We start from the raw sequence: 27,642 nt of genomic DNA, 5'->3' as shown, positions 1-27,642 counted from the left end.
TTGCATATGAGGGTGAGTGTTTGCATGTGCAGTGTGGTATAAATCTGTTCCACAGCCATGGCCAGATAAGGCAACAGACCACAAGATGAATAAGTGAAAGGAGACATGGAATGGAAAAGGGAAAAGGCAAAAGTGATTTAACAAATTCCAACTGGGAAGCAGTATGAAGCTGTACCTGCTGCATGAGCTTTCTGGGTCTTTATGGCAGTATTTTAGAAATGTGAGAGACTGTAACTTTGCCTGAATAGACAAGAAAGCATAAATGTAACCACAATGTGTAATCCTTGAGGCATTTTAGCTCGTTTACAAATGTGTTCACACCATTTTATCAGTCAGGCATTGCTAAACAGGTGTGACCATTTCCTCCTGGCATGTTTTCCCTGTTTCCTCCTTGTATGAGGAAACTCAGACTTTTTACTTCTGGCTATGGTTATTTTAACTCATAGAAGAGACACAAGCAGTTTGTGCAATACAACTGTGCACTTGCTGAGTAATGGATTAGTAAAACCAGTATATTATGTGTAGGCAGAAGACAGGTTTTATATTACTTCTTGAAAGACTGTATTTCCAAAATGGTTTGTTACAGCACCAGATGATCGATTCACCAATATCCTATCTGTGATATTGTATCACTGCAGAGAGAGAACATGCTTTGGAAATAACATTTTCTGAACATAAGGATCAAACCCTGAGCTTTCAGAGATGTTTGTACTCAGCTGGAGAGATACATTATAGTTTGGCACGGATCTTCTTTTTATCATCCATATTTTTCAACAAAGGATTTTGTTATATGGAAGATAATGGTAGTGCATATATTCTGCTTTCAAATACATTCACCCTTCTGAATTGTTTCAGCTGTCCTCCTCCTTCCAAGGTTTTATGTACATTGTCCAGACAGCTGTCTCCCCTTCTCTTCCATATGTAATGATAATGCTTTCTGCTAAGGTATGTACCTTTATATTGTCTAGGCCTCTGTCTTTTCCACTATTTTCTGTCTCTTGGAAATCTTATCTTTAATCTTATTGAAAAACATGGTCTGTGTTGTATTTGTATGGAATGCAAAGAGGAAATTCTCTATTTGAAAGACTTTATTTTTCAATTACATCAATAAGGTCTACATCAGTTATATATAACAAAAGATGATATTCTTTCCTGTGAACTGTGCCTTACATTGTCGTGTCTCTAGTGACATTGTTTTCATCCTAATCAGGTTCAACTGTGAATCTGTTCAGAGCATTCACTAAATGTCTTTTGGCTAATTTCTTCGGCTAAATATCTGGCAGAAGCAACTTGTTTAACATGACTCCATGTCATCTGCCTCCCTCCTCTGCTTGGATCTTCTGAATACTTCCCCTACCTTGAAATGTAGCCTTCTGCTTGAACACTGAATAATTCCCCCTCACAGCATCAATCACACCTCTCAAAGACCAAACATGCACGTCAGGGTTTGGAGTTGCTTTAGCCATAATCCTGTCCATGGTTGGTTTTATCTTCCCACCTTTCCTAATGCAGATTCTTTCTGTGTGGCTTTCCGTGCTTTCCCTCCTTCAAATTCTAGCTTGTACAGAGCAGTGCTGTCTATATTCTTTCATATATGCAAGAGGGTGTAACTGCACCACCCACGTCCTCAAACAACTCAAATGTTCCCCACTCAACTCAAAAGCTGCTTCTAAAAAAGCATTGCTAGATTTTAAAATTGCTTGGGATCATCTTTGTCTCCCTTTCTTTTTTCTCTTCAACTGTTACCTACTCTTACACTCTTCCATATTTGCCTTTTCCTCATTTGCTTTCTCTGGATCATGGATTTCCACCAATTTTCAAAAAGTCTTACAGCACTGATGCAAATAAAATTATATTAATTTGCACCACTTTCTTTCCATTGTTGCCTTAGATTTTTTTTTGTGGTTTTACATTTCTGAAGCCTCAGTATTTTTGCAGTAACACCTATTGTTGTGAAGCACCATCTGGGATACGACTCTAATGAAAAAGGAGATACAAAATAACTTGAGTTTGGAGATATACTGGTGAGAAACATTTGCTTAACCATATGGAAATTGCATTTCTTTAGAGTGCAGACATAAAGCTCAAACAGTAGGGATGTCAAGGCAACTCCCCAGAAAATTCCTAAGAACTCACACAATATCTTTTTAAAAGTCTGTCACTTTCCTTTTTTAATGGAGAAGTTCATTATCAAGTTAATGAGAAATGACACTTTAAACATGCTCTGCTGTAGCTTTACTATGCTCTCATTTAAGGCCTTAGTAAACTGTGTAACTTCCAGAAGTGTTGTGCCAGTGTTTATGTTTTGGTAAGTCCACCCTAGAAATCCAAAGCAATTATAATCTAAATTATTTCTATTCTTTGTGAATTACATGGAGTATATGAATGGTGTGCGTAAATGTTTCTGCTTCAGATCAAGAATTGTGAAATCCTAATCGGAGAAGGTTTGAATGAATTAAAAAAAAAAAAAGCAACTCTTTATTAGGTAGGATGTAGCAACTGAGCCAGTTTGCTTTGGTAGATTTTTGGGGTAGGAAGGGATGTGGGGTTTGTTTATAAATAGAATTTAATTTCGTGCACTGGAGGTAGAATTATGCAATTAAACTTTTAAAAAACTTCTGGCACAAGGATATTGCAGCACTGTAAAAAAAGAGAAAGGACATTTCACACCCAGAAGTTATCCATATGGCCACTGACCACATGTTTGGTAGAGATGTGAACAATATGTCATTGGTATTTACAATTCCAGGTAGTTTTCTTGTATGCCATAAAAAGTAAATACTTGAACAACAGTCTTTGCTGTGTAGATCTTTAATGGGTGTGGGAAATTCTCTTTATTTAGCAAGGAATGCCCATCATTTGCTGTCTTGGGAGATGTGTTGGCAACAGATGGGATCTCAAGAGCATTGTTTCACTGTTATTCTGATTGTTAAAATGCAGTTCATTTCATTCCTTTTTTTTTTCCCTTCTTTCCTGCAGGGGTGAGAGGGACTGTGGAAAATAGAGGGGGAAAGTAAAGAAAACTAGAGACAAAAAGAGAAAAGAAAATGAAATTTGAGAGAAACAATGGGATGAGAACCCTGAGAGAACTGTTGAAAAACATGGGAGAATTGAAAGCAATAAGTTTGGGTGGAGAATCCTGGCAAATATTCAGCACATACAGGGTACAGTAATGGCAAAAAGGGAAGACATAAGAAAAACACGCTGCTTTGAGTTCTGTGGTGGTTTTTCCTCCATTTTCTTCTCATTTGACTAATGTGCTAGGGATCAGCAGTCATGGGTTAGTGGAAAACATGCTGTGGGACCATGTAAATGGAACTAAATGCAATAGTGCAAGACATGGCACTGTCAGGAAGTGGCAGCTGACTCAGTCTTCCATGCAACTGGACAGATACAGTACATGTGCAGCTTACCAAAAGAAAATTTTGGTTATGATTTCATTCTTCTTTGGGAATTTTATTTAAGTATGTCCTGGGAGGATGTTTGGAGATTCTATTGTTGCTCAGAATATGGCACACTGCCCACATCTGTGTGAGGTTTTTCAGCAGAACCTTAACACTTCCAAACAGATGTTTCAAAAAAAAAAAAGTCTTTTCTGAAATCCATTATGCACAGGTCTGACTATATTTTTGTTACAAAAGTCAAACCGATTGACATGTTGAACAAGGAGGATAATGTGTTGAACCTAATATGAGAGGTAATCAAGAGCATTAATTTAAAAATCCTGTCAACCTCTTTTTCTTGTTTTTGCCCATAAGCCTTGTGGGGAGAACCCTTACCTTCTCTTCTCCACAGGAGAAACCGAGAGTAACTTTGCATCAGACAACATGAAGAGAGATCCTATCTGAGGTAACACGAAAGTGGCCTCAATATTTGAAAACTGTGTCAGTTGCACAGAAAATTATGGCTGTGATTTCTCAATACGGGAAGTGATTTGAGGACACTCCCAAATGCCTTCTGTCTTTCACTGTTGAATTGATTTTCTGTTATTTAGAGTCCAGATTACCATTCAAGACATGTCAATAGCTTCATTTTTTTTTTGCTCTTCCAAACCCATTCTCTAATTTGAGTGTCTGACAACTGGGGCATTTGAATATGAGCATTACCAGAATGTGTGGTTTTCCTAGTGTTCTTTTCCTGTCCAGAGACGTGAGGCCTGTACCAGGGGACTGACCAATTGCAATGAAAAATGTGAACAATCATTATGCTGAACAAACATCCAGTGTGTCTCCTTGCCCAAAGGAGTGATGCAGTGCACCTCAGTCATTCCCTAACAGTGTTTGGTTAACTGTCCTTAAAGGTGTCCAGCAATGAAGACTCCGCAGTTTGTCTGGTCATCTGGTTCAGTCAAACATTTTAACATTAAAAGTATTTTTCCTAATGCCTAATCTGAACTTTCATTGCCACAGTTTATGTTTATGGAGGTAAGTATCTTCCAGTCCTTTTTGTATAGCTTTTTCCATGTCCAGAGGTTGTTACTGCTGCTAACCTGTCCACACCCCGTCACTTCCTAGAGTGTTTTCCCAACGTTGCATCCCTCTAGTTCATTGAGTCATTCAGTGATCATGCTTTCAGAATCCCTGGTCAGCCTCATTATTTTATCTTCACTATCTCCAACCTATAACTGTACTCTGTAAACATGTCTTCTTGCTTGTGCTTCTGTTTCTGCCCTCTTGGGATTATATTTTTTGCAACAGCATGACGTGACTGGCTCCCGTTCAGTTTGTGATCCACAATAAACCACAGATACTTTTCTGTAAGTTTTCACTTGTCTGGTGTGTCCACATCTGCCGTATTTTGAACACTATCTGAAGTAGTAGTTCCATTCTGATATTTTCAACATTTTTTCAAAAGCTTAGAAAGTAATGATGAAGTATTTTTACGGTCAGGATATTTTGATTCTTATCTTTTCCCAACTTTTCCTCTCTGTATTTTGCATCCTGAGGCCACTAGTGCTTAATGATTACAAATGAAGTCAAAGTATTTGGAACAGAACCTGCTTGTTAAGTACATTGAATTTGATTATTCTCTTTAAGAGATTTTATGGTGATATGCTTGAGAACTACTGAGAATAAAGGACCACCTCTAAGTGCTTTAAACAGGCCACAGTGTTAAACCCACTCTGTGTTGTCCTCATTATTTTCTCAGCTGATTGCTGCTGGGTATTCTTGTTTTTTGATCTTTATAGGATGGACCCAAATAGTTTTGAAATAGGTGCTCAGGAATGTGCCATTCTGAGAGAGGTCCACTTGATGGAAGCACCTCCCCGCTCTAGTTTATGTCAGGATTCCAGAAAACTCTCCTTGTTCCCCAACTTCTAGTATAATATCTAACTGACTATCTTAAACCATTCAACAGCTTTTGATAAACATGTTACTTTGGTAGCTGAAAGTTGTTTGATGCTGAGAGTCTTTTCAACACTTGTGAACGTAGTGCACAGCCATCTCCCAAACACGGTACTGCTGGGTCCTGTTGACCCAGTGGGAAGAAACTTTTTGGTTCATTATCTTATGAGTGTCTTGCAATGTCACCAGCCACCACGCATCCATCCTGAAGCCTTGGAGTAGCTGCTGTTACAGGATTAGCACTGGGTTTATTTTACATATTTTTAAGGTTTGAAGTTCTGAAAAACATAGATAGTGATGAGTGATAAGCAGCTCTTCTTCCCAGGTTCCATCCTGGTATGTGTGCAATTAGGGACATCTCTGCACTGTCTTACGTTAGCAGGTTGTAGCACTTCAGCAAAGTGCTTCTGAAGATTTTGAAACCCTGGTTTTGAGCATTATGCTGTGCTGCTGCTGATTGGCCCAGTGCATTGTGAACTTGTGGCTTCCCTTCACCAGCTTTAGTACTGGAATTTCAGCTGTAGCTGAAATGCAGAGGGTAGTGTTTTAGCAAACTTTCTGCAGTAGTATTTGGACAACGTGAACTTGAAGTAGAGATGACCTCAGAGTCCAAGGAGCTCCTAAGTCCTACCTACTGACTGAGGTCACCTCTTCTATAACAGCATGACAGTTCTGGCAGCTCTTGAGACTGGGAGAACCAGTGCTGAAATCGAAGGGAAGAAGGAAGAGAGCTGGACAAGACAAAGATATTCGGTATTAGCTGAACATATTCTGGTCTCATCACCATCTACACATGACCTGTGAATGGCTGTGAATGTCATGTACATTTATCATGGTGAGACAATGCGGTGGGCACATGAAGGACCAACCTAGCAAACAGCAAATATGGACTAACTTTTACCTGCACATACAGATGAACTAACTTTTATCTGCATGTACAGAGGAGGCTTCCATGACCATGAGTGTAAGAGCCTGTGGAATTCTTACATTTCTAAACAATAACTGTAATCGTATACACAATATTCCCAGCTTCTTCCCATTCAGCTCCTTGCAACTGTAAAAGATAGGATAGGGGCTCTCAGACTGACCCTCTGTGATACAGTTTGAGTCATTTCACTTCACATTATCTCTGTTTTTCCTCAGCTTCTTGCTCATCTCATCCATTAAGTTTTTGAAACAGGAACTTTCTCTTCCTGTGCATATTTATCTTGTGCCTAACACAATGGCCTTGGTCTTGGTTGAGGCCTCTTGATGATACCAGAATACAAATAACAATAGCAGGCGCAGCAGAAACAATAACAAAGCAGGTTGGTTAACCTTTGATGGTCTTTTCCTGAGACATCTCTAGGTATTAGAATACAGTCACTTATCCATCTGTTTGTTTTTCTCTCTATGGTGACTTTGAGTTGGCATATTGTCACAGTACCATGACAAGTCACCAGCAGTCCATGCACTGACTGGCTTTTCCAGTCACTGATAATTTTTTATTCCATGTAATCGCCTTTCATTTGCAGTTGTTATTTTAAAGGTGACCCCTAACCCTGCTCAGGGAAAGAAATAATGGGTAGATTGAGGTCTGAGGCTTTCTTAGTATTACTACTCAGAGCAAGTGAATATTATCTAGGGCTGGTACTGCTGCTCATCTGCACCTGCATGGAAGAAAAAGGCCGGGGTGTGGTGGTGGTGGGTGTATTTTTTTTCCTGCTCTTCCCCCCCACCCTTCTCCAGCTGGTCCCTCATCCTGCTTCTCCCTTGTACTTCAGTTTCTCCTGTACTCATTTCTGCTGTATGGAATTCGAGGTTTCTCAATGCACATTCCCTGCCCCCAGCCTGCACACTCCCCATGGACCCAGCTTCCTCTCGCACATTCCACACTGGAGCGTACCACTCTGGAGGCAACGTGGGCTCAGGGAAGAGTCCATCTGAAGCCTCTCTATCCCAGGCCTGCTCCGTCATCATCCTCATCATCCTCACCGTGCTGAGAGCACTTTCACCAGTGAAAATGCAAAGATAACGGTTCTCATGGCACTGAGAATTAGAAATTCCTGAAATATTTCCAACATCAACCAGCAGAAAAGCAGGGTGATAGAAAACAAATGGTGACAGGAAGGCAACAGGGAAATAGGGAAGGGAAATTTAGGGCTGTATAGGCTAAGACAAAAAAAGAGAGAAAGAGACAATAAAGCCAGGAGACGGGGAAAAAAAAGCAGAAAGAGATGAAAAGCTGAGAAAACGTGAGGACAAATCAAAGAATGAACAAATGAACCAGGCAGGCTGTAAAATGAAAGAGAATGAAATTAAGTGCATGGAACAAATATTCGGATAGTGATCAAGGATAGAGAGCAGATGCTGAATATGAGTGAGAGCCAGAAACACAACAGGGATTAAAAAAATCTGTCAGAAGATTTGGGTAAATTAAGTTCATATTGGGTTTGATTTGAGTAACCCATCCCTCATTTTCATTTCAGTTTGTCCACCAGGAATCTGGTATACCCCCCAGCAGATTATTTTATCAAGGGCTGTTGCTGGTGTTTTGCTTTGTATTGCTTTTTTAATCAGTACTAATTGGGCCTTTCATCTGGGTAGGCCCAGGATAAAAGTGTTGTGACCTTTGTGGGAGAGGGTTTCTTCTATCACTTAATGCATTTATGTCTGAAATATATGCTCAAACACATGGTCATCCAAACCTGCTGCATCTCAGAGCACTCTGTTTCTGGGAAGTCTCGTGTTGCTGAGCATCATACTGGTGCTCCCTGTACCCACCCTGGAGGGGGAAACCCACAGACAAAAAAAGAATCAGTGTGCTGGTGTGTGACTTGTGCATTAGGAAAGGTCGTTATGTAGCAGTTCAGAGTGGCACAAGGAGCTGCAAAAAGAAACAGGCAGAAAGGAACTGAGCCAAATGCAAAGGTTTCTCCCTCATAAAATATTAAAGACACATACCATATAAAACTTCATTTATGAGCTGCTCCCAGTTACAAACCATCTCTAGACTGGCAGCAGCACCTTTAGCATACTGCTTTTAATAGAAGCTGTCTTCCTTTGGTACTGTACTTTTCCATACGAGCTTGAGGGGAAAGTAATTTAGTTTAATAGCTGCCACCCTCATTTTGAAGCAGGCCTTGATTTAAAGCCGGAAGCAATTAAATGTAATGAAGCCCTAGGCTTCTGCACTAGGATCAGAGCTGTGTTATTCACAGCCATACATACATGTCCTTGTTGCTAATGTGTCACTAGTCTGTTTTTTCCAATCACTGTAGCCTGGGTTTTTAATTCCTGCTGGGCAGCCTGTGGTACAGTATCTGTGAAGGTTAACAGCTTTACAGTAACGGTCTGAAAACAGGAGGAAGACTCAGCTCAGCTCTGGGGCGTTTATGGGATTTCTGCTTATGATCTAAACATGGCTTTTTGTGCTCTATTTCTTTTATTTGGTTTGTGTGGCAGTGTTTTGTCAATTCCCAACTCTAAACAAAAGCCTTTAAGGCAATAATTCCCACATTTCCCTTTCAAAATTTAAAATGAAGATTGCCTTTTAAAGGAACTTGCATACTGGTGACTATACTTCCTCCTTCCCCTCCTCAGTAATTTAATCAGATTGCTCTGTGTGTTCCCTGGGTCTTCTTTAGGCGTCCTTTGCTCAGCTTGGTATCTATAGGGCTCCTTCTGTTTGGCTTGTTAGCACTTTGGGACAGGGAGTTTGGAAACTTCCTGAAGTCATTGGGAATTGTGCCATTGGCTTGAACAGGGACAGACTTTTTAACCTTGTGATAACTTACTGGTAACAGAAACCAAACAGACCTCTCAGTGTCCCTTTCAACTTACAAAGATCCAAATATCAGATGTAATGTGTGACAGAATCCCAAAAAGAGGGTCATCAAAACAATCAAATCATACAGGAATGCTGTGGGATCCACCCGCCAGTGTAAATAACTCTGTGACCTCAGTTTCATTATTCTTCCTTTCTGATGTCAATAACTTCCCACCATAAAAGTGCACCATGAAATGGAAGACATTTGAGAAGTCTGCCTACCAGCATGGCTCTCAAATTCAGAGGTTAAGTAAAAATATATCTTTCAATAATATGCAAGTGTGCATCCGTCTGCATTTATATGCAGTGAGGCTGCATACTGGTTTTTAAAACTGTTATTTTTAAATTTTTAGAGTGGTCTATTGAAAGCTGGATCTACAAAGGGCTTTTAATGCAGAGACTCAGGAGAGCAACCTCAGCTATCTCCTCCTTCCATCACCCAACAGATCTTGACCAGTCAGTCCTAGGAAGGGATTTCTTTTTTCATATTGTAATCATTAATAAGGTTGAAATATAACAGTGCCACAAACTCTAATCTCATTGCTCCTCCAAATTGACTCTGTTGATTAGTTTCTCCTTACCAGACTATTCTCTAAAAAGCACTAAGATTTTCTTCATGCAATTACTAGAAATGTATGGTCCCAATATTTTCAACAGGCAACTTTACTAAAATTACTCCACTGGGTTGTGGAACTGTCTTACAATGTGTTATTCTGCGGGGGTCAGCAACCTTTAATGAATGGCCAGTATGTTATTTTGGTGTCCAAACAGGGTATTTCATGCTGAAGTTGGAGGTGAAGTAAGTAGATCATAGCCAATGGCAACGCCTTTCTTCTGGCAAGGCAGAACTTTCCAGTTTCCCGTTGATTTCCAGGTGGGGCAGCTGATGGGTACTGTGGTTGTTCCAGGGGGGATGGGTTGAACTCAGTGGAAGCTGGAAGCTGCAAGCTGCTACTTTCCATGGATACCTCTTTTCAGCTTTTTAACTTCCAGCTCTCAGCCACACACGTGCCTTCCTACATGATATTCATCCATGTGCTGACTTTTTTTGGCCATAAGTGCCATGGGTTATGATCCCTGTTTTTCTTCAGGTAATTACTTTTGCATGCTGATGGATGGGGCAGTGTGCACGTTCTGGCGTCCTGCTTGAAAACAGTGAATTTTCAGAGCGGTCTTAGTGTGGGTTGACATTCATGTAGACTGTCTGTTATGCTGCAGGTTATTTTAGCAGTCTCCTTACCCCCATCCTGCATTCCTTTACCTCATTCCTTTACTCAGATAGGCCAGTCTCTTTACTTGCCAGGCTAGAGCAAAGTTGATCAAGTGGTACTTATTTGTTTAGATGCTGGTGGATAGCCAAGATCAGGCCTTTCACAGTGGCACAGTGGCAGAGTCAGCTGCAGGCCAAAAAAGCAGTAGTCACTGTGGGCCACACTTAAATGAGCTTTTCTCATTTACTTAGTGCACATAGTCCCTGCTTGAGATTACAGCTCTCATAGCACAGGACTGAAAAGACAGCATAACTCTAGAAGGCATACATTGCTTATATTTATATTTGTTCCCCCCCCCTTTTTTTTCTGGCACAGACCATACACTTTAGAGAGTAAATGTTCTGTAGAAAATACATAGAAGTATATAGAGTTAACAAGACATCCATGAAGGAAGAGCATTCTTATTTTCTAGGCTTGGATGATCCTTGCAAGACCTTGTTTATTTCCCAGCAGACTTATATATCTTTTGCATACATGCAGAACAATTACATTTTAAGGAAAGTGCTCTAATATGGCCTTGTTACATGACAGATCTTATTGTTTCTTCTACCATATGTAGAGATGTCTTTCCAATTCAGTAGATCTTGAAAGATCATTGGGAAGAATAACATCAAAGCATACCTTGCATAGCACTGGAGACCCTTGCCTTTGAGATATACTTTGCATCTCTTAGGAAGTGACAGCTCTGCTCTCCACGAGCACACAGGTAATTGCTTATCTGACCTCCTGTAAACAACATGTCAGACCAAGAGGCACTGCCCTGGCAGCCAGGCCACAGCCATGGGCCCTGGGCAGCCTCTGAGTGCTGGGCACTCCCAGCAGGGCACAGCAGGCACCTCTTGTTCACTGCACACCGGGCAGGGCACAAGGCCTGGGAGCCCCTCCACCTTCCTGATTGCACAGCAGACCAGTGCTGGGACTCTGTGAGCACTGTGAGTGGGAATTACACAGCAACAGACAACATCCTCTCTCAGCTGTAGGGTTCAGGAACCTGCCCAAGCTATTGGGGAAACCTCTGGTCCCTGGCACACCCTAGTAACCCAACCCAAGCCTAAAGTACAGCCTGCTCACCAGAGGCCCTATGCATTCACAGCTTTTAAGTTTGGGGGTAGTGTTGAGCTTTCAACATAGTGTGCAAACTTTCACTGCTTTTATTAATTACTTGTTCTCAAGTTTACACATTTTATTATATTAAGTTAAAATTTCTGTAAGAAGACAGTGTGTTTTTTAAACCCCTGTGGATTTTTACATTTTTAAACCCCTATGGATTACATATAATCCAATGACACACCACTTATCAAGGTATAGTTCCTGTAGTGTATTCCTAAATTTTCATGAAATCCATGTGTTCTCATGAAGTATACATATAAAACAGGTAAACATGTATAGGAACATAACAGCATATCTAGTCATATCTTGTCTCACCTGAATAATTTTAAATTAAAAATTGTGTTTATTCAGAAGCGATGCAAATTTCCATGAAACTGCTTTATGCCTTTATGAGATTTTTAAGTTGTAATATGCACTAAGTTTCACAGCACTATTTGTGATATTATATACTAGTTGTTGTAGTCATGACATTATTAGCTGCAATCTGTTAAACCAAGCACTAGCAAACTGCAATCACAATTCAGTTGGGTGAAATTAACCTTACCATATATAAAAGCGATCCTTAAAAATGAATGTAGCGTCATATTTCACAGTTACCATGACCAACCCTCTCTACTCCTCCAAACCAGGAGGCAGAAATAGAATCCAAACTAAGTAAGGCAAGATAAAACCCAACCAGCCCCTGTTCTCAAAGTAGCAACACAAAACACCTAAAAATACCGCTCCATATGAGCATATTTTCTCAGTTCGGAAAAAATTGTCTTCCTCTCTGCTCATAATGCACACAGAGGTCTCCACACTCCTCGCTCCCTGCACAGCTTTGCACCGGCTGCTATGAACTGAGGGAGGTGGCTTTGGCTGCTCTGCCTCTAAGAAAGCAATGTATTTCATTGAAGTCTTTCCCACAGGGGCACTGTTCAGCTGCCTGGGCGAGAGCTGCTGTGCAGCAGGTGCCTGGGGCAGGCTGTCCCAGGGATTCCACTGCCATGGGGAGGGTGCAGGGATGGGCAATGGTTTGGGGTGTGGCTGGTGAGGAAGGTGTGACTGGCGTATCCCCGTGGCCCTGGTGCCAGGCAGTGCCCCACTATTGTGGCCAAGGACATCTCCCAGTCAGCTTGGCTTCTCAGCGCTTCTCTCCATGCACTGTCTGCATCCAAACCTGTCCCAGATGAACCCTTTTGTCACCTGTCCTGTGTCTTTCCTGTGCTGGAGTGTCAGCCCCACCTGGGCCATTGCCGTGGTGCGTGGGGTCTAACACAGTGCTGTGGGAGCAGGAGGTGTGGGTGGGTGAGGAGCACAGCCAGGGATCAGCCCCCCCTTTGCAGTCTGGCCCACCTGAAATGCCCCTTTGCAGCTCCCTGAGGCCTGTTAGTTGACCTGGAGCACAGGTGGCCGTGGGACGTGGCTCTGGGGTGACAGAGGAGGGTCTCTGCCAGGCTGGGTGCTGGTGACTGAGCTTTGGCTGTCAGGGACCCTGACACCTGGGAGAGGTGTGTGGGTTGGCTGCGACCACAGAGAGGGGACTTAAATTGGAAACTACCTTTAGGTCATTTTGTCTTCCAAAATAAGCAGAGGGGGGGTACAACCAGAGTGGTTTTATAGCAGAGAAGAATAGCACGTGTTTGATACCACATTAAAGAGTATTAGAAAAGGGGTGTGTGTACAGAGGAACTGGAGAGCGGGACAGGAGGGTCCTGTTTGCTTCCACTGGGGAATTCTTGATTTTGAAGGGCCATGGCTGCAGCAACTTTCTTTGCTGGGGCCCGGGGGGCTCCTGGTCCCTGCAGCAGCATCCCGGGGCAAGCTGGGCAGGTGCCTGACACCTGAGCACTCCAGCGGCTCCGGGAGGCCAACAGTGACAGCAGTGCTGATCTGTTCCAGCACAGGCAAAAAAACCCTGCAGAACATGGATTCTCTGGCTGCACACGTTATCTGAAAGCAAGATAAATCACCTTATACCTGGGTCTGCTTTAGCTTTTAGAAGAATGTACAGAGTGGTTGAATGCCTTAATAGCAACTATGTGCAACCTGACAACTGATATTTTCATGATGATACAAAGCTGTCAGACCTGTTAAAAAAACCAATAATCTAATCCCCTTAGTAAGTTATATTAAAATCGTATAAGTACATAATGCAAACATTGTCGTTGTTTTCCCTGTTTATAGCAATCTTACAGCTGTTGCTTTGCTGGGATTAATTTGTCTCCAAGGGGTTTCAACACTATCCTCCCCAGTGCATTATGAGAGCCTGTAATGTCATGTAATCGGGGCTATATTATTTTTGTCGAAATCTCTGGGAGTGATGTAAGAGGAAAAAGGAAACTAGCTAACTCCCAACCATTTGACCAAAGGTTAAATTAGTCTTGGCCTTCTCCCAGCCGGACCTGAAGCTTTTCAGTCAAACATTTGTTCTGCCCTGCTCAGAAAAATGTGATGTCTTTTCATTTGTTTTCTCCCTCCCATGTTTGTTTTGTTTTGTTTTGTTTTTCTTTACCAATGTCACATGTTATCTTTAGTGTTATGTCCTTATTTGTTGTGGAACACATCACTGGGACAACAGATGTTACCTACTGGAAGGTCAAACCTTTGGCTCATAATTCCTTTAGATGCTATGGAATGCTATGGGCACGAGGACTAAATTTTAAGTAGGTCATATTACGCTGTGCAAGAAAGTTTGTTTTTATTTATTGTGTAGAGTAGACACACAATTTTGGTCCAATCCAGTCCGAGTTGCCCCAAGCGTGGCCTTTTATAACACTCCAGAAGCTGTTTATCTGCTCAAAAGATGCTAGAAAATGTCTCAGCAGGAATGTTTGGTAGGTGGTATGAAAGTCTCCCTGCAGACTATTCCAGCCCATGGACAGTCTGAGAACCTTCCAGCAGTACAGAATAACTGGCATCTGTTTTGTGTGTGTTCTCAGGTCTGTTTCCATGGACAATGTTGTATTTTGTTTTTTTCTTACATTTATATGGATACAGTTAAGGTAAAAGATGATAAGGTTTTTGAGATTCTTTAGATTGTTAGGTAAGAATATTGATTGAATTGCTGATATTGAAGTGTTTTGTTCTGTGTCACAGGCAATTAATGTCTGAAAAGATAGAAAGAACATTGGTCTGGCCTTTAAGAAGTTTGGTTGCTTCTCACCAATCTTTGGTGTGGAGAATGGGATGGGCTGCCACAAGAAGAGGTTACTAACCAGGGGCAGCTGAACTGAGACAGTCATGACAAGAAAAAATTACCAGGTGCACTGAACTATGAAACACAGTCTGAATGGGAATGAAGCAAGGGAATGAACAGGAAAACAGGTGTACTTGGATATTAAGCCTTGACAAGAGTTCAGAGATGTTCAAACTGTTTCTTAATTCATCTGACTTGTGTGTCTTCTTTTATATGCTTTTCTGTTTATATCTAGTTATGTATTTGAAAAACTGCTAGAAGTTGAAATCCCAGTAGGGGCCAATTCAGAGATACATATTTTGACTGCTTCAAGAAGAGAATCATAATTAAAAAATATTATTTATGTTCATCAGAATAACAAATGTAGATATTAGGTGACCTAACAATGATGGTCATATAAAGAAACCTGCTTAATAACTAAAGCATTGTTACGGTACTAATTCCATCAAATCCTTTGTTACAGTAATTAATATATTTTATTGTTCTCTATTTCCACAATGCTTTAAACAACAAATACTATGAAGTTACAATCTATTTAGATGGTGCTGTTTTTCTTTAGTTAAAATATTTTCTGAATGATAGATTTGATTGGAAATCACCAGCAACTTCTAGAGACAGTGAGAATATAATTGAGGCTTGTGCTTTTGTAATTTATACCTGACTTGGATGTTTCCATCTAATTTAAGCTTCCAAATAAAGTCACAGGAGTTCAGTACTGGTCATGTACCCTTTCAGGTTATTTAGGAGAATCTTTCAATCCTTGCAAGTGAAGCTGCAATCAATTAGTGTTCTGTATTGCTGTTTACTAGTTCATGTGCTCTGTATATGAGCAAAGATAGTTCAGAGGTTAATTTTCTTTTCCCTTAGCTCTGCTGGGTGGACTGTGCCCACCCCATGGGAAGTAAGGGTTCAAAAGTGACCTTGCAAGCTATTCTCCTTGGGAAGAAACAAGTTGAGAGTGCGGCTGGGGGATGCTCTCCACCCTTGGGAAGAACACAGCTTGCATTGCATCACTTGTTTGCGCTGGCTCGAGCACATTATTGTAGTTGTGAAAGCAGCAGAATTGTCTGGAGTGACTGGTACCTACTAGGAGGTTATTGCACTGTAAAAAGAAAATACCAGGAGCTTAGAGCAAGGAGCTAATGTGACTATATGCTGTTTGTTCAGTATTAGACAGCAAAAAAGAGTACTGAGACTAGTAATAAAAAAGCAGAGAAAAATAACATACAGGCCTGCATAAATAACACTGTGTAAGTGCTTGGGTGCATAAGGAACCAAAATAATTAAGTGACAAGTTTAGGAAAAAGCGTATCACCATTAATTATCTTATCAGTTTACAAAATCATTGGCATTTAGGATGGTGATCAGCAAGAACTCAAAATGAACTTTAATGAGTTTTTGCTTAGATGTTTTTTCTCTATATACATTTTTCTAAAATTATAGATTTCTTTTACTTGAAAACATGCGCTTTTTAAAGATTTTTTTGTTTTTACATTCTCAAGGCATTGTTGTACCTGTGTTACAGTGCAGTTCTTTATTGGCACCTTGGTTTTTTTAGTCCTCAGGATTTAACAACAGAGTTAGTAAGAGGCTCTGATCAGGATTCCCTGAGGGTGACCCGACACATTGCAGACATACTTATGTAACTTTGCCATCAGTCATCAATAGCTTTGAGTTTAAAACAGGCAGCATTGAATATAATTTGAATTAATCAGGGTAAGATTAAAATAAGACTCCTCAACTAGGAACCAATGTGCTCTAAGTTGATATGTGGAGGTTCTGACACCTGCTCTGTGGGTCTGATCTCCCACTGCTGCCGTAAGGGAACCAGTCAACAGGGTCAGCCTGGAGCTCTCCCCTGAGAGCCACTGCCTGTGCTGGCTGGACCTCAGTTACAAATCTCATGTAGGGATCCATCTCTAGACTCAGCTTTTCAAAGGTTTTTAGTCAGGCAGCAATGAATTGGTGTTAAGCACAGCCAGCCACTAACTGATGCCTAATAGTTTCCTTGAGGAAATGTCTCCCAGATTCCTAACTGGCTGTATATGCCAGGGATTTGGAGGTGCTGAGCACTGCCAGTTCCCAGGGAACTCAGCAGGGATGAACAGTGCTTAGGTCCTCTACAAGCTCAGCTCCTGTTGTGGGGAGCAATGGTAGGAATAAGGAGAGAAAGGAAATGCAAGGGATTGCACTGTAGGCATCCAAAAAAACCCCTACGACCTGAACATGTGTGTGTGTGTGTGTAAAAATAAACAAACAAATAACTCCCAGGGGTATCCAAGATGGACCTTGACACTTGGCTGTGGAGAAGCAGAAAACAACACACCAAAACTGCAGTAAACTGATGCAAGTGCTGAGGAGCTCATTTGTCTATGGTCAAGCCCTGGTGAAAGCTGATGGTATTATTTATTAGCTGAGAGATCCTGCACTGAGCCTAAATACGTACAAGTGAGTAACTGGTGTGGCTGTGTGCAACAAGGAAAGGCAGAACCCCCCATCTGAGGCCTTGAAAGGTCATTCATTCCAAAGAATTTCAAGGGCTTTCCCCAGCTCAGTATGTCAGAAGTGTAAAGTATTTAAATTCTACTACTGCAGATCTTTAGACAAACAGAATTCCTCTGCAAGGCTCTCATCCTGTTTTTGTATGTGTTTGCATGTATTAATTTTTTCCTTTACAATAGTATAAGTAATAAATAACAAGTTTTAGTAAGCACTGTTCTAGGAACCAGGAGAGCTGAGCTTAGTCCTGGCCTTTGCAGCAGATTTTCCTCTATAATCTTGGGATGAGTTGCTCCATTTGTTATTCTCAATAATCTCCTTGTCTGCAAAATAGTAGTAATAATTATTTTCTTTACTCCTAGATTTTCATTTTGCTTTTAAAACCTTCAAGGCCTAGACCAAGCCTATGATGTTTGTAGAGGACAGTGAGGCCATGGTTTTGATCAACTGCATACAAATAATCAGGTTATTTAATTAACACTTTTTCCTTTTTTTGTGCCACGAAGGAAGATTGACAAAGATGTTGCAAAAGAAAGTAAATATTGTTGTCCCTGCTGGCCATTGCAGCTGAAATAACTTGATTTTATTAGAACAGTTTCAAAATGGATGCTTACATTGTAACTGGAACTCTCACAGTTCTTGTAACTTTGGTTTGTAGACCATACAGAGCCTGTTAGTGCTGTAAATATATTCCATAGGAAGTGCTCATATCTCCAGTCTTATGAAGAGAGGACAAGTTTCTTCCCAGGTCTGAACTTCTTCAAAATCCCTGACATGAATAAGCAGCCGAAGCAAATAGGTTTGGATTTTATATGGATTCTGGAAATTCTGAATATTGTGTGAGGTTTATGTAACTAGATTTCTCTTATGCAGCAGAACCTTTCAATTTAAATTTCTAAAATAATGCAACTTAAAGGCCAGTTGTAGAAGAGGAGCTGTTCAGGAGAGTGATCGAGTGGCTGACTGGGAGCGAGGTGTGAGGCTGGATGAGGTGTGCTGAGGACTGTGGGGAAAAGAGGAAGTGAAAACCCATTTAAGCCTCCCACTCCCCATTCCCTTCTGTAAATTTTGTCCCCGTTTATCAATTTTTCTCTCTGCTCAGCAGCATCTGCAGTTGCTCAGATACTAATTTGCCTGTGGTTGCAATGGGAGATGGTTTGTGGCTCAAGCTAAAGTAATCAAGCATGTCTTCCAGAGCCTTAATAACATTCAAAGCAGGGAAAGACTTGACTATGAATAAAAACCCAGCAAGTTTATGTTTTATTTTAAAGGTTAATAAACATGTTTGAATAATGAGTTCTGAACATACAATATCTTTGCTGCTGCTTAATTGCCCAATAAAAGTAGATTACAAAATTATTTACTGTAAAAGTTGATAATGATAACTGGGGAAAAGGTGTGTTGAACTGGTTAAGACAGGCAGGTGCAGATGAGACTGATGACTTACTGAACACTGGCTGCTGTAGTGAGTCCAGCAAATTCAGTTATGCTTGCTGCCTTGGTTCTGCTGTCTGAATCAGCCAGGAACACAGTCTAATGAGGAGCTGCTGCCTGGCCTGCCCAGTGTTTAATTGCAAAGCTGGAAAATGCCAGTAGAGACTACATGAACAGTAGAGTTAAACATTTGGTGCTTTGCCTCAGCCCAAGCCTTTAGACAGGCACCACTTCCTCCAAGAGGAATAGGAGTTAAGAAGGTAAAAAGAAGTCCATTAGGAAGATTAATAAGAAAGAAAAGTTGTTTCTCCTGGAACTTTGTATAGAAAAAAGACAAACTGGGAGAAGCCCATCAGTTTTATTTCCTTTGTCAGGCAGAATCTGCTGGTGACTCAACCAAAAGCTCTGTGCAATGTGGTTCTTGCTACTGAACACAACTTCCACAACTAATGCATGAAATTTACTTTTGCTTTTCTTGAGCTTTGTATGCAAAACAGCTGAGAACAGCATTTCCAGTGGTTTGGTTTGGTGACTGCATTATTACCCCAAAGAGACAAATAGTAATACTGAGGAAAGCAAGCTTTTTTTCCCCACCTAATTTTTCAAAATTCTAGAAGCATCATGAAATCTCTTGGCCAGCCCATAATCCTAAAGCTTTCAAAAACTTTCAGCAAAGTACCCCCACCCAGACAGATTTTGCAGTCTGTAGTATGAATTTTTCCTGAAAAAGAATGGGGCCCCATTCTTTTCATGTTTGAAACTGCACGCTAGAAGGTTAGCTGGTAATTAGTCTTCCCAGAGAGGACATTGTAAAAACAAATCATTGAGTCATTTGTTGCTGTTCTACCTAAGAACACAGTTAGTTAAAAGAGCCTGTTTGCCAAAACCCTGAGAAAGAGCTCAGGATGTTCTATGTGTTTTTAAAACAGGAATCAACCAGCAACCCTGTCTTGTAGCAGAGCTTTGCAGCAGCCCTGCTATAATACACATGCAGTTCACTACAGGGAAGAAAACAGACTTGGTATTTTCATAAGAAAGAGCTGCAAGGTGATTTTGGACACTGAGAAACAATATCTACAGTGATTTTGTCATTTTGGGCTTTTATTGTCTGTAGAATGGAATCTGAAATTAACTTAAGACTTTGTCTCAGACTTGACTATGAGTGTGCTACAGATGCAGGAGATGAGAGCATCTTTCTGTCTTTCTGAAAGGCTTTGGGCAGCTGGAGTCTACTGTCATTTTCCCACCAGAGCAATCTGAAATGGTTCCCAAAAGGGAATCTAATGGGAATTGTGGATCAGATGTTTGGCATTCCCTAAGGAAATTCCTGTGAAAGTCTGTTGTACCAGGGCATTTTCCCCCATGTGTTTGCCCTTGGGAGACAAATGCTGCAAGGGGAAGACTGCTGGAGAGGCTGGGCTGCAGCAAAGACAGAATAGGAATTGCTCTGGGTTTTGCTGCAGTTTCAGTGGTGGGAGTGGGTGGTTCTGTATATGTTAATGTGATCAGAGACCTGGCCAATTTAGCAGAGCCCAGGAGCTCTGTAGCAATGGCTTCCTGTGGCTTAAGGCGTGCAGTGTGCACTGTGGAGAAACACCGGGCAGCTTCTCAGAAAAGAGTCATGTTCCTGTTTAGTTTCATGCCAGGATAGAAGGGGCACAGTGCTCTCAGCAGCCTCCTCCTTGCATGGGACATGGCAGCCCCTGTGCCAGGGCAATCCTGCTGCAAGGCAGCATCATGGTGTGGGAGCTTTCCCTGTGCTGCTCAGGAGATCCAGGCTACTCAGGAACCACAGGCTGGTAGCTCTGTGAATGCCCATTTCTTTGGCAACAGTGTGGTTTTTTCCTCAATTTCACAGCCAGGTTGTATTTAAAATAGAGTATGTACATGATGCTGGAAGAATAAGGCTGAAGAGCATTGGTGACTTTTATGGACTTCTTGAAATACTTGATTTGAGTAGAGTCTGACTGCTTAGTTCCCATAGCTGTACAGCCTGGGGATAGGGCATCTCACCAGCCATCTCTGAGAGCCACACTTGTGGTGAATGAACAAGCTGGGAGTTCTGACTAGTGGTAGGACCATTAGATTCAATGGAAATGCTTTAGCCATCATCCTTAATCTGCAGTTCTTGGTGGGAGAAAGGAGTGACTTTCCATTCAGCATCCCTCCCAGAAACTTGAGTGTTTGTGATGTTCAAAATCAAAAACTAAATGGCGGCCTCTCTTGCCAGGCACTGACTGTGCTTTGAGATTGGATGTCAAGTGCTGAAGACTGTGAGAGAGGTTTTGGACCAATAGAAAGCAGGAAACAGCAGAAACTTCTCAAGAGATCCTGCTCTATGTCCCATTCTGTGGTACTGAGAAAAGCAGTGGGCCATGAGCTGGGGCCCTTTTGCCAGGGGAAGCAGTACAAACATGATTGCTTTTTGTTGGGCAGCAGGAGCGAGCAGCACACAAACATCTTGCTAATTATGCTGCTCTAGGAAATGGGAACTCAGCCAGGTGTACATAGAGCAAGGAAAAACCCCCAAATGAAGTGAGCTAATATTGTCACCAAACTCATTGTGAGGAACCATAAGGGAGAAGGAGAGAGGCTAAGCAAGGTCATGAAAAATGATCAAATTCTGTGTGAGTGCATACACACAAGTGTATGAGTACTTTGACAAAAGCTAGTGGTGGATTGTTGAGAGGCCAATGCAGCTAAGTTCCTGCTTTGTTACATAGATAAATTGCCAAAGGAAACATTATCCAAACAGTTCTACTTCAAAGGCAAAATGACAAGCTTTGGGGAACTTGCGGTACTTTCAATCTGGCCAATAACCAAGTGTAAAGTGTAAAATATACATGTTTAGGAAGTAGGACACATGCCGTTCAAGACAGGCCTTTCCCATGCTCTCAGACCAGTGCAGCTCCATTTGATGTGCAAATGCATGATGTGTGATCTGTCCTGGCAGTGTGCTGCCTGCCAGCAGCACAAACATTTCACAAGCACCCTTTTGGGTTACTCCAGCCTGCTGTGTGCACAGCCTCCTTGGCAACCTCTGCAGCTGCAGCTTTTCTTACAGTCTGTTGCTGTCGTGCTTGCACAATCCACGTTTATTTAGCAGGTCCCATCAAGAGGCTTCAGGTAGATAAAGACACCTTGAAAGCATCCTGTAATTGCAGGATTCGATGCTAGATACTAGGATTAAATGACAATACAAAGAATGGTTACAGTAGTGCACTGGGGAATATATCAGCAGTGCAGACTTCGGTGATCCTTAAGGCAAATTGTCCCAGCAGATGTCCCAGCCTCCCTGGGCATTGGAGACTTCAGGGTATTACAGCTGATAGCAAATTTATAAACACATTATAAATTGAGTTTATAAAATTCACCTGAAATCAGGTGGAAAAATATTCCCTGGAGTGCTTCCCAGCACTGCAGGCACAGCCAAAAATGTATGTACTCTGCACAGTACAGGACAGCCTCTGTTATTTGATGAAACTCACCCTATAAAGCCATGAAAAGTAACAGTGCAAATGCTCACCATGGAGAAGCAGTGGACTGTAGGTGCAGTCCCTCTTTTCCATATGACCTGAGTGGATTTAAATTTGTGATATCAAAAAAATGACTGTGGTCTCCATGGTGTAACTGAGCTCTAGAGTACCTGTACTGGGAGTATGAGGCTGGTTTTTAGTGGGGGTTCAGGATGTAAACTCAGCTGTCAGAACTATTTCAAAATCAACCATTCTTGTGCACCAAGGGCATGCAGATGTGCTTTTTCTCCCTCTCTAACAATTAGCTAAGGGGATTGGGGATATTACACAACAGCTCTGGTGACTTACCCTGGTTGTAGCAAGAGACAAGTCAGCCTTGTGCCTCTACTCACTGTCTTTGGGACACATTCTCATTCCTGCATGTGTTTGCAGCCTCTAGGCCTAAGTCTTAGATAACCAGGTGCTGAGCACTACCCAGTGTAGCAGCTGTGGCTACAGGCAGCTTAACCTGCTCTGCACCACTGAAAGGACTGAGCTTGCACTGCAGCCAGCTGTAATCATCTGTTACTGGTGTTAACCTCGAATTCCAGCATGTCAGCTCCAGTCCTCGGAGAAAAATTAGGAAAGTGCTTATTGAAACCAGCATCCCAGCACTCCACATCGTGCTGTGTGGAAGAGGAAAGTGGGACCTCAAGCCTTAGTAGTAGGATGTCCTAGCCACACTTTAATCATGTGAAATTATACCACTACTCTCATCCTCTAACTCTCACTAATCTGTCCTTATATGTGGTCCAACTTCATGCTGAAGTCACCCAGTTTACTTCAGAAGCCCCTCAGCTTTCTGGCAGGGCCACACATAGTTCCCTGATACCTGTGCACTTTCAGCTGACACAGAAGATACAGTGAAGATACAGAAAGAATTAATCGACTATGAGTTTAACGAGGGCAAGGAAGAGAGATGTGTTTTATGCAGCTGTAGTCTAATGTGCTGAGAGAAGTCTGTCTGAATGGGTTGGGAATGCTGATGGCATCTAATAGCCACAGAGGCTTTTCCTGCTTCCTGGTAGATACAGCACTGTGAATATCAGTCATTGTGGTATGAAGTTGTTATGAGAAAAATAACTTCCTGTGTTGATGGACTTAGCATGCAGTAAATGGAGACGTATGGATGCAAATGTAAGGTGGTGAATGCAGCTCCCCAGAGCTCTAGGTGTGACCATGCAGAGTCAGAGCTAAACAGCACAGTATATTGCTTGTCTTTGTCTTCCTCCCTAGCTCAACTGCTGCCCTGAATTCAGTGTTATTATGGTTCTCTTTTTTCCAGGACAGAACTGAGAAATAAGAGGGCACTGTGTCACACAGGTTCACTGTGCGTGCATGGCAAGTTTTTTCATCCTTGCCTAACAGGGCACCAGTAAATGTGTGAATGCTATCCAAGTAGTATCAATACCCATTGCTTTGTCTGAAGGCTGCAGAACTGAAATTCTTTTGGCCTTTCTTTACATCCTTTTATCAGAAGAAATGCATTATTTCTGAACTCTCCCTTTACTACACCTGCACACACTTTTATTGATACATTCCCTTTCACTGGCTGGAGCTCCACAGAATACTTGTTTACTATGGACTAAACTTTGTTCCCTTCATTAGATGACAACACTCCTTGTTGTCAGTGGGTCCCATGACAACCTTCCTCCATTCGTTCTGCTTTCAGTAAAGCACTCCATTGCTTGTACCTGTGTGACCACTTGGAGTGGTGAGACAGGTTGCAAGCAGGTCAGAGAGATGGGGAATATGGAAAGGGCTAATTGTGCACTCACCCTCCCATGACAGAGCTGTCCATACCACTAGTTAGATAGAAATGATACTCTGCTTAATATATACCTGATATCCCAGGCTTTCAAGAACAGTACTTCTTCTTGAGAATGCAATTTACCTCCTGTTATTAAGTTCTATTCTCTTTTATCCCATCTATTCTAATCAAGTGACTTTATTGTCATTGCCTGTAGACTGTTGGTTAAACCAGCAATATTATTCTGTGACACTGAGGTCTGACCATTGCTTGCCACACAATTAAGTGCCTTGGCCATATTAACTGAGTAGTTACTTAACCTAAATAGGCACCATTTCAAAAGAGGAATGCAGTTCCTGGCAATGAAAGTAACCCTGGAATAAAGGGATTGCTTGAGGGAGGGTTGGATAGTACCTGGCCATGTGAATTTTATTGGCAGTCAGATAACATTCAGTCTGTCCTTTTCCCATTTTAGCATTTTGAAATTAAAGACAGTGGAATATCACTCCATAAAAGATCTGAGTGTTAATTTAATCATCTCTGTGACTCATCTACTAGAGAAAGGAAAGGCATCACGATTTTTTTAGAGATTATCCAAAAATCAAGCTGTGATGCAGCAGTTTGTAAGGATGCCCCACTGTTTTTGAAGATTTCAGACCTGCCCCAATAGCTAAACTTTATGACCACAAGGGTGAGGATGAACTTTGACTAGGACCTAGATCTGCAATTCACAAGTGTTTTTCATACAGCTGCAATAATATTCCAGAAAATGTAATTGGCCTTTTACTTCATTCACTTTTGCAAATGAAAATAAAGCTACTGTGAGAGCAGATCTTTTGCTAAGAAAATATTTTTTTAAATATTTTTATAGCTCTGTCAACAATAAAGGAGTCTCACAGTCTAAAGTCTTTCTCTAAACCTTTTTAATGGAAAAAACTTCATAGAAAATATCCTTTTACTTCTTTAATAACATATAACTATATACATGATTAAAAACTGTAACAAAAAGCTGCAGGGACTGGAAAAATGTTTTGTTGGATCCATGCAGATGGTACATCTAAAAAAGGATTTCACAAATCCATGTACATCAAATGGAGCTGCAGTGACAGGGTTGAAAAAAATGGCAACTCTATATTATTTACCTGAATGTATTGGGAATAAAGCACAGACATACAAAATACACAAAAAGAATACAAAAGAGTACATGGTGTAAATGCTGTTAGCACAGGAAGTTTCTTTTTTAAGTAAATAGGAGAAAAGAAGTAAAATCTCCTTTTTCACATTTTATATTGCAGTTTAAAAGATAACTAATCTCTTACTTGCTGTATTTTGTTTTTCTTCACTCTGACAAACACTACAGTAGAAGTATACGGCATTTGAATTTAACAACTCAGGAATACTTGTATTTATCTCCATGTCTGTGAATGTACTGTCAGTTCTGAATAAGAACATGTATAAGTATTGCTTTAAAAACACATATACAGCTTGACATGAGTTATGAAATATTGAGGGCCACCACATTACAAAGTGCTGGACACTCTTGTCCTAATCCAGCAGTATGTTGAAGGACACTTACAACTCCCAATCTAAGAGGAATTCCTTAGAGAGCAAAGGAAGTTAAGAACGTGCAGAAATTATTTGCTGATCAGGTCTGGAGTTTTCAACAGTTCATGGTATAGGCTCTGCAGCCAGGAAAACCTATACCTGAGGCCATAATTCTGTCCTTACACCCCAGATAATGTAGCTACACGGGGTAGATGATTTACTGTACTTTTAAAATAGATTTCCTTAATTCTAAATTAAAACATAAAATGAAACCTGTTTAAAAAAAAAGTCTGGGGAATCGATGAGCTCTGCAGCTGGAAAGAAGAAAGATATAGTGTTCAGTGTGTCAGTTACAAGTTGGAAGAGATTCTGTGGGCAGCAGGTAATGATGTGACAGGCTTTAAACACCTCACTTCTAGAAGAACTTGCTCATATTTTTTATTCTGGGCCAAAAAACCCCAAACATAATTGAAAAGTCAGTACCAGCCAGTAACACTAGGTGAGGTTCACAAGCACGGTGAGCATGGCATGCCATCTTTTAGTAAAAAAATAAAGTCAGGCTTAATTCTGGACAGGTGGGCTTTGGCTGGGTTCTTCTTGCTGTGACCTAATGATTCCCAGTGTAATCACAGGCAGTTTAACAGCAGACAAATAAATGAAGCCTGCCTATGCATATACTGGTTTAAAAAAAGAGAAAAGGTGAAAGCAACAACAGTAACAACAACAACAATAACAAAACTAGACAAGCAGTGAAAGCTGAAATATTCAGTGAAGCCTTGGGATCTGTTCCTGTTCTCATTAACACCCTCCCACCCTGTCTGGCCCTGCTCTTTTGGCAGGCAGGTAAAACCATTCGAGTTCCTGTAAGTGAAGGAGGACTTTTTACTTCTAGCACAACATAAAGTAATTATGAAAATAAGCTTTGAAATCCAAATCACCGTGAGCCATGAAAGCCAAACCTCACTGATAAGTATTTGGCTTTCATTGTCCATAGAGTGGATTGATTCCCTCCCCAGTGTGACCTCTTTATGTGACCGTGCTGATTGGAAAGTTGCCAGTCTGCCAGGTTTGGGGTCATCACCGCTCAGAGTCTTTAATTTTTTAAGAATATCAGTGGTACTTGTTTGTGTTGTTCATTGTTAGTGTTTTGGGTAAAATCTGGCTTATAGAGCCCTGGTCGAAACAATGTCAGTACAAGGCAGGTCTGTTTGAGAAGGCAGCCTGAAAGCAGCGAGACTTATTTTGTTTATTTAAAGAAGAGATAAATGTGTGTGTGCATGCATTTGCATTTAACAGTTTTATAGCTAGAACCGTTATTAAATGATGCCCAATAGCAATTTTATCTCTTGTAATGATTTCTTTTATAAAGATGTAATGATTCTCAGGAGAGTTTTATGAAAACATGCAGAGCTGGTTTGCATTATGTATGCAGTTATGTGCCCAGTATATATGTTGCAACTTAATTTCTTAAATATATATTGTGTAACACTTTTTATTCCTGAGTGCTGGTCTCCATAAGGAATAGAGAAGGTGGCATCATGTGCTCTTCTGCACAACACGGTCCTTCATCATTTTAGGAGTTCTTCTGAGGGATCTTTATTGTCACAGTTTTAACTTCAGAATATTCTCTCAATCCACATTCACCCCTGGAAAACAGATTGCAGCATCAGCTTATACCAGATATCAAGCAAAAACCTGTGAAGTGATTTCTTGATAAAGTTAAGGTATAACCTAAAATTCCAGTTCAGTTTAGGTCAAAATAACAATGGATGGCTCCAACATTTGATAAGGAGATACAGAACATTAAACCCAGAAATACTCATTGTCTGTTGATGGAACTTTTGGGAGTGAATTGATGTCCTCTGTCTTTTCCAGCCCTTGACAATGTCCAAACACCAAGACCCACACCACTGGCCAGTGAAATTACTGCTTATATTTGCACTCGTGAAAGAGAAGGTCCACACTGAGTACAGTGAACAATGAACTACTCACAGTCCTGCATAAAGATGAACTTGACTCGTAACCCACTGATCTTTTTTCCCTTACAAAATATCCAGCAGTAGGAATCACCATTTGCACATGCTGTGGAAGAGAGTTCAGCTTGCTCAGATTCCCTCTAGGTTTCTGCAGAAAACCTCTTTTTGTCCTGGCACAGCACCTTACACAAGATCCTCCATACTGCTAAAA

General features: G+C 41.1%; 1 protein-coding gene and 1 long non-coding RNA gene across 5 annotated transcripts in view; one reads left to right on the top strand and one right to left on the bottom strand.

Annotated features, from left to right (window-relative positions):
* LOC113970038 overlaps positions 1 to 27,642 on the top strand; it is a 124,255-nt gene that overhangs the window by 47,530 nt on the left and 49,083 nt on the right. The gene's annotated exons all lie outside the window — the stretch shown is intronic.
* Positions 24,859 to 27,642, bottom strand: part of ALDH1A2 (aldehyde dehydrogenase 1 family member A2) — a 56,375-nt gene continuing 53,591 nt past the window's right edge. For all 3 annotated transcript variants that reach the window (XM_027688523.1, XM_027688522.1, XM_027688524.1), the window contains exon 13: positions 24,859 to 27,101. In XM_027688523.1, the coding sequence (XP_027544324.1) occupies positions 27,029 to 27,101 (73 nt within the window). In that variant the 3' untranslated portion in view covers positions 24,859 to 27,028. The remainder of the gene's footprint in view (positions 27,102 to 27,642) is intronic.

Source organism: Neopelma chrysocephalum, unplaced genomic scaffold, assembly GCF_003984885.1.
Source record: "Neopelma chrysocephalum unplaced genomic scaffold, ASM398488v2 Primary Assembly neopelma1_75, whole genome shotgun sequence".
Taxonomy (NCBI): Eukaryota; Metazoa; Chordata; class Aves; order Passeriformes; family Pipridae; genus Neopelma; species Neopelma chrysocephalum.
The sequence above is the reverse complement of the archived record's forward strand: the minus strand, read 5'-3'. Positions and strand labels throughout refer to the sequence as shown.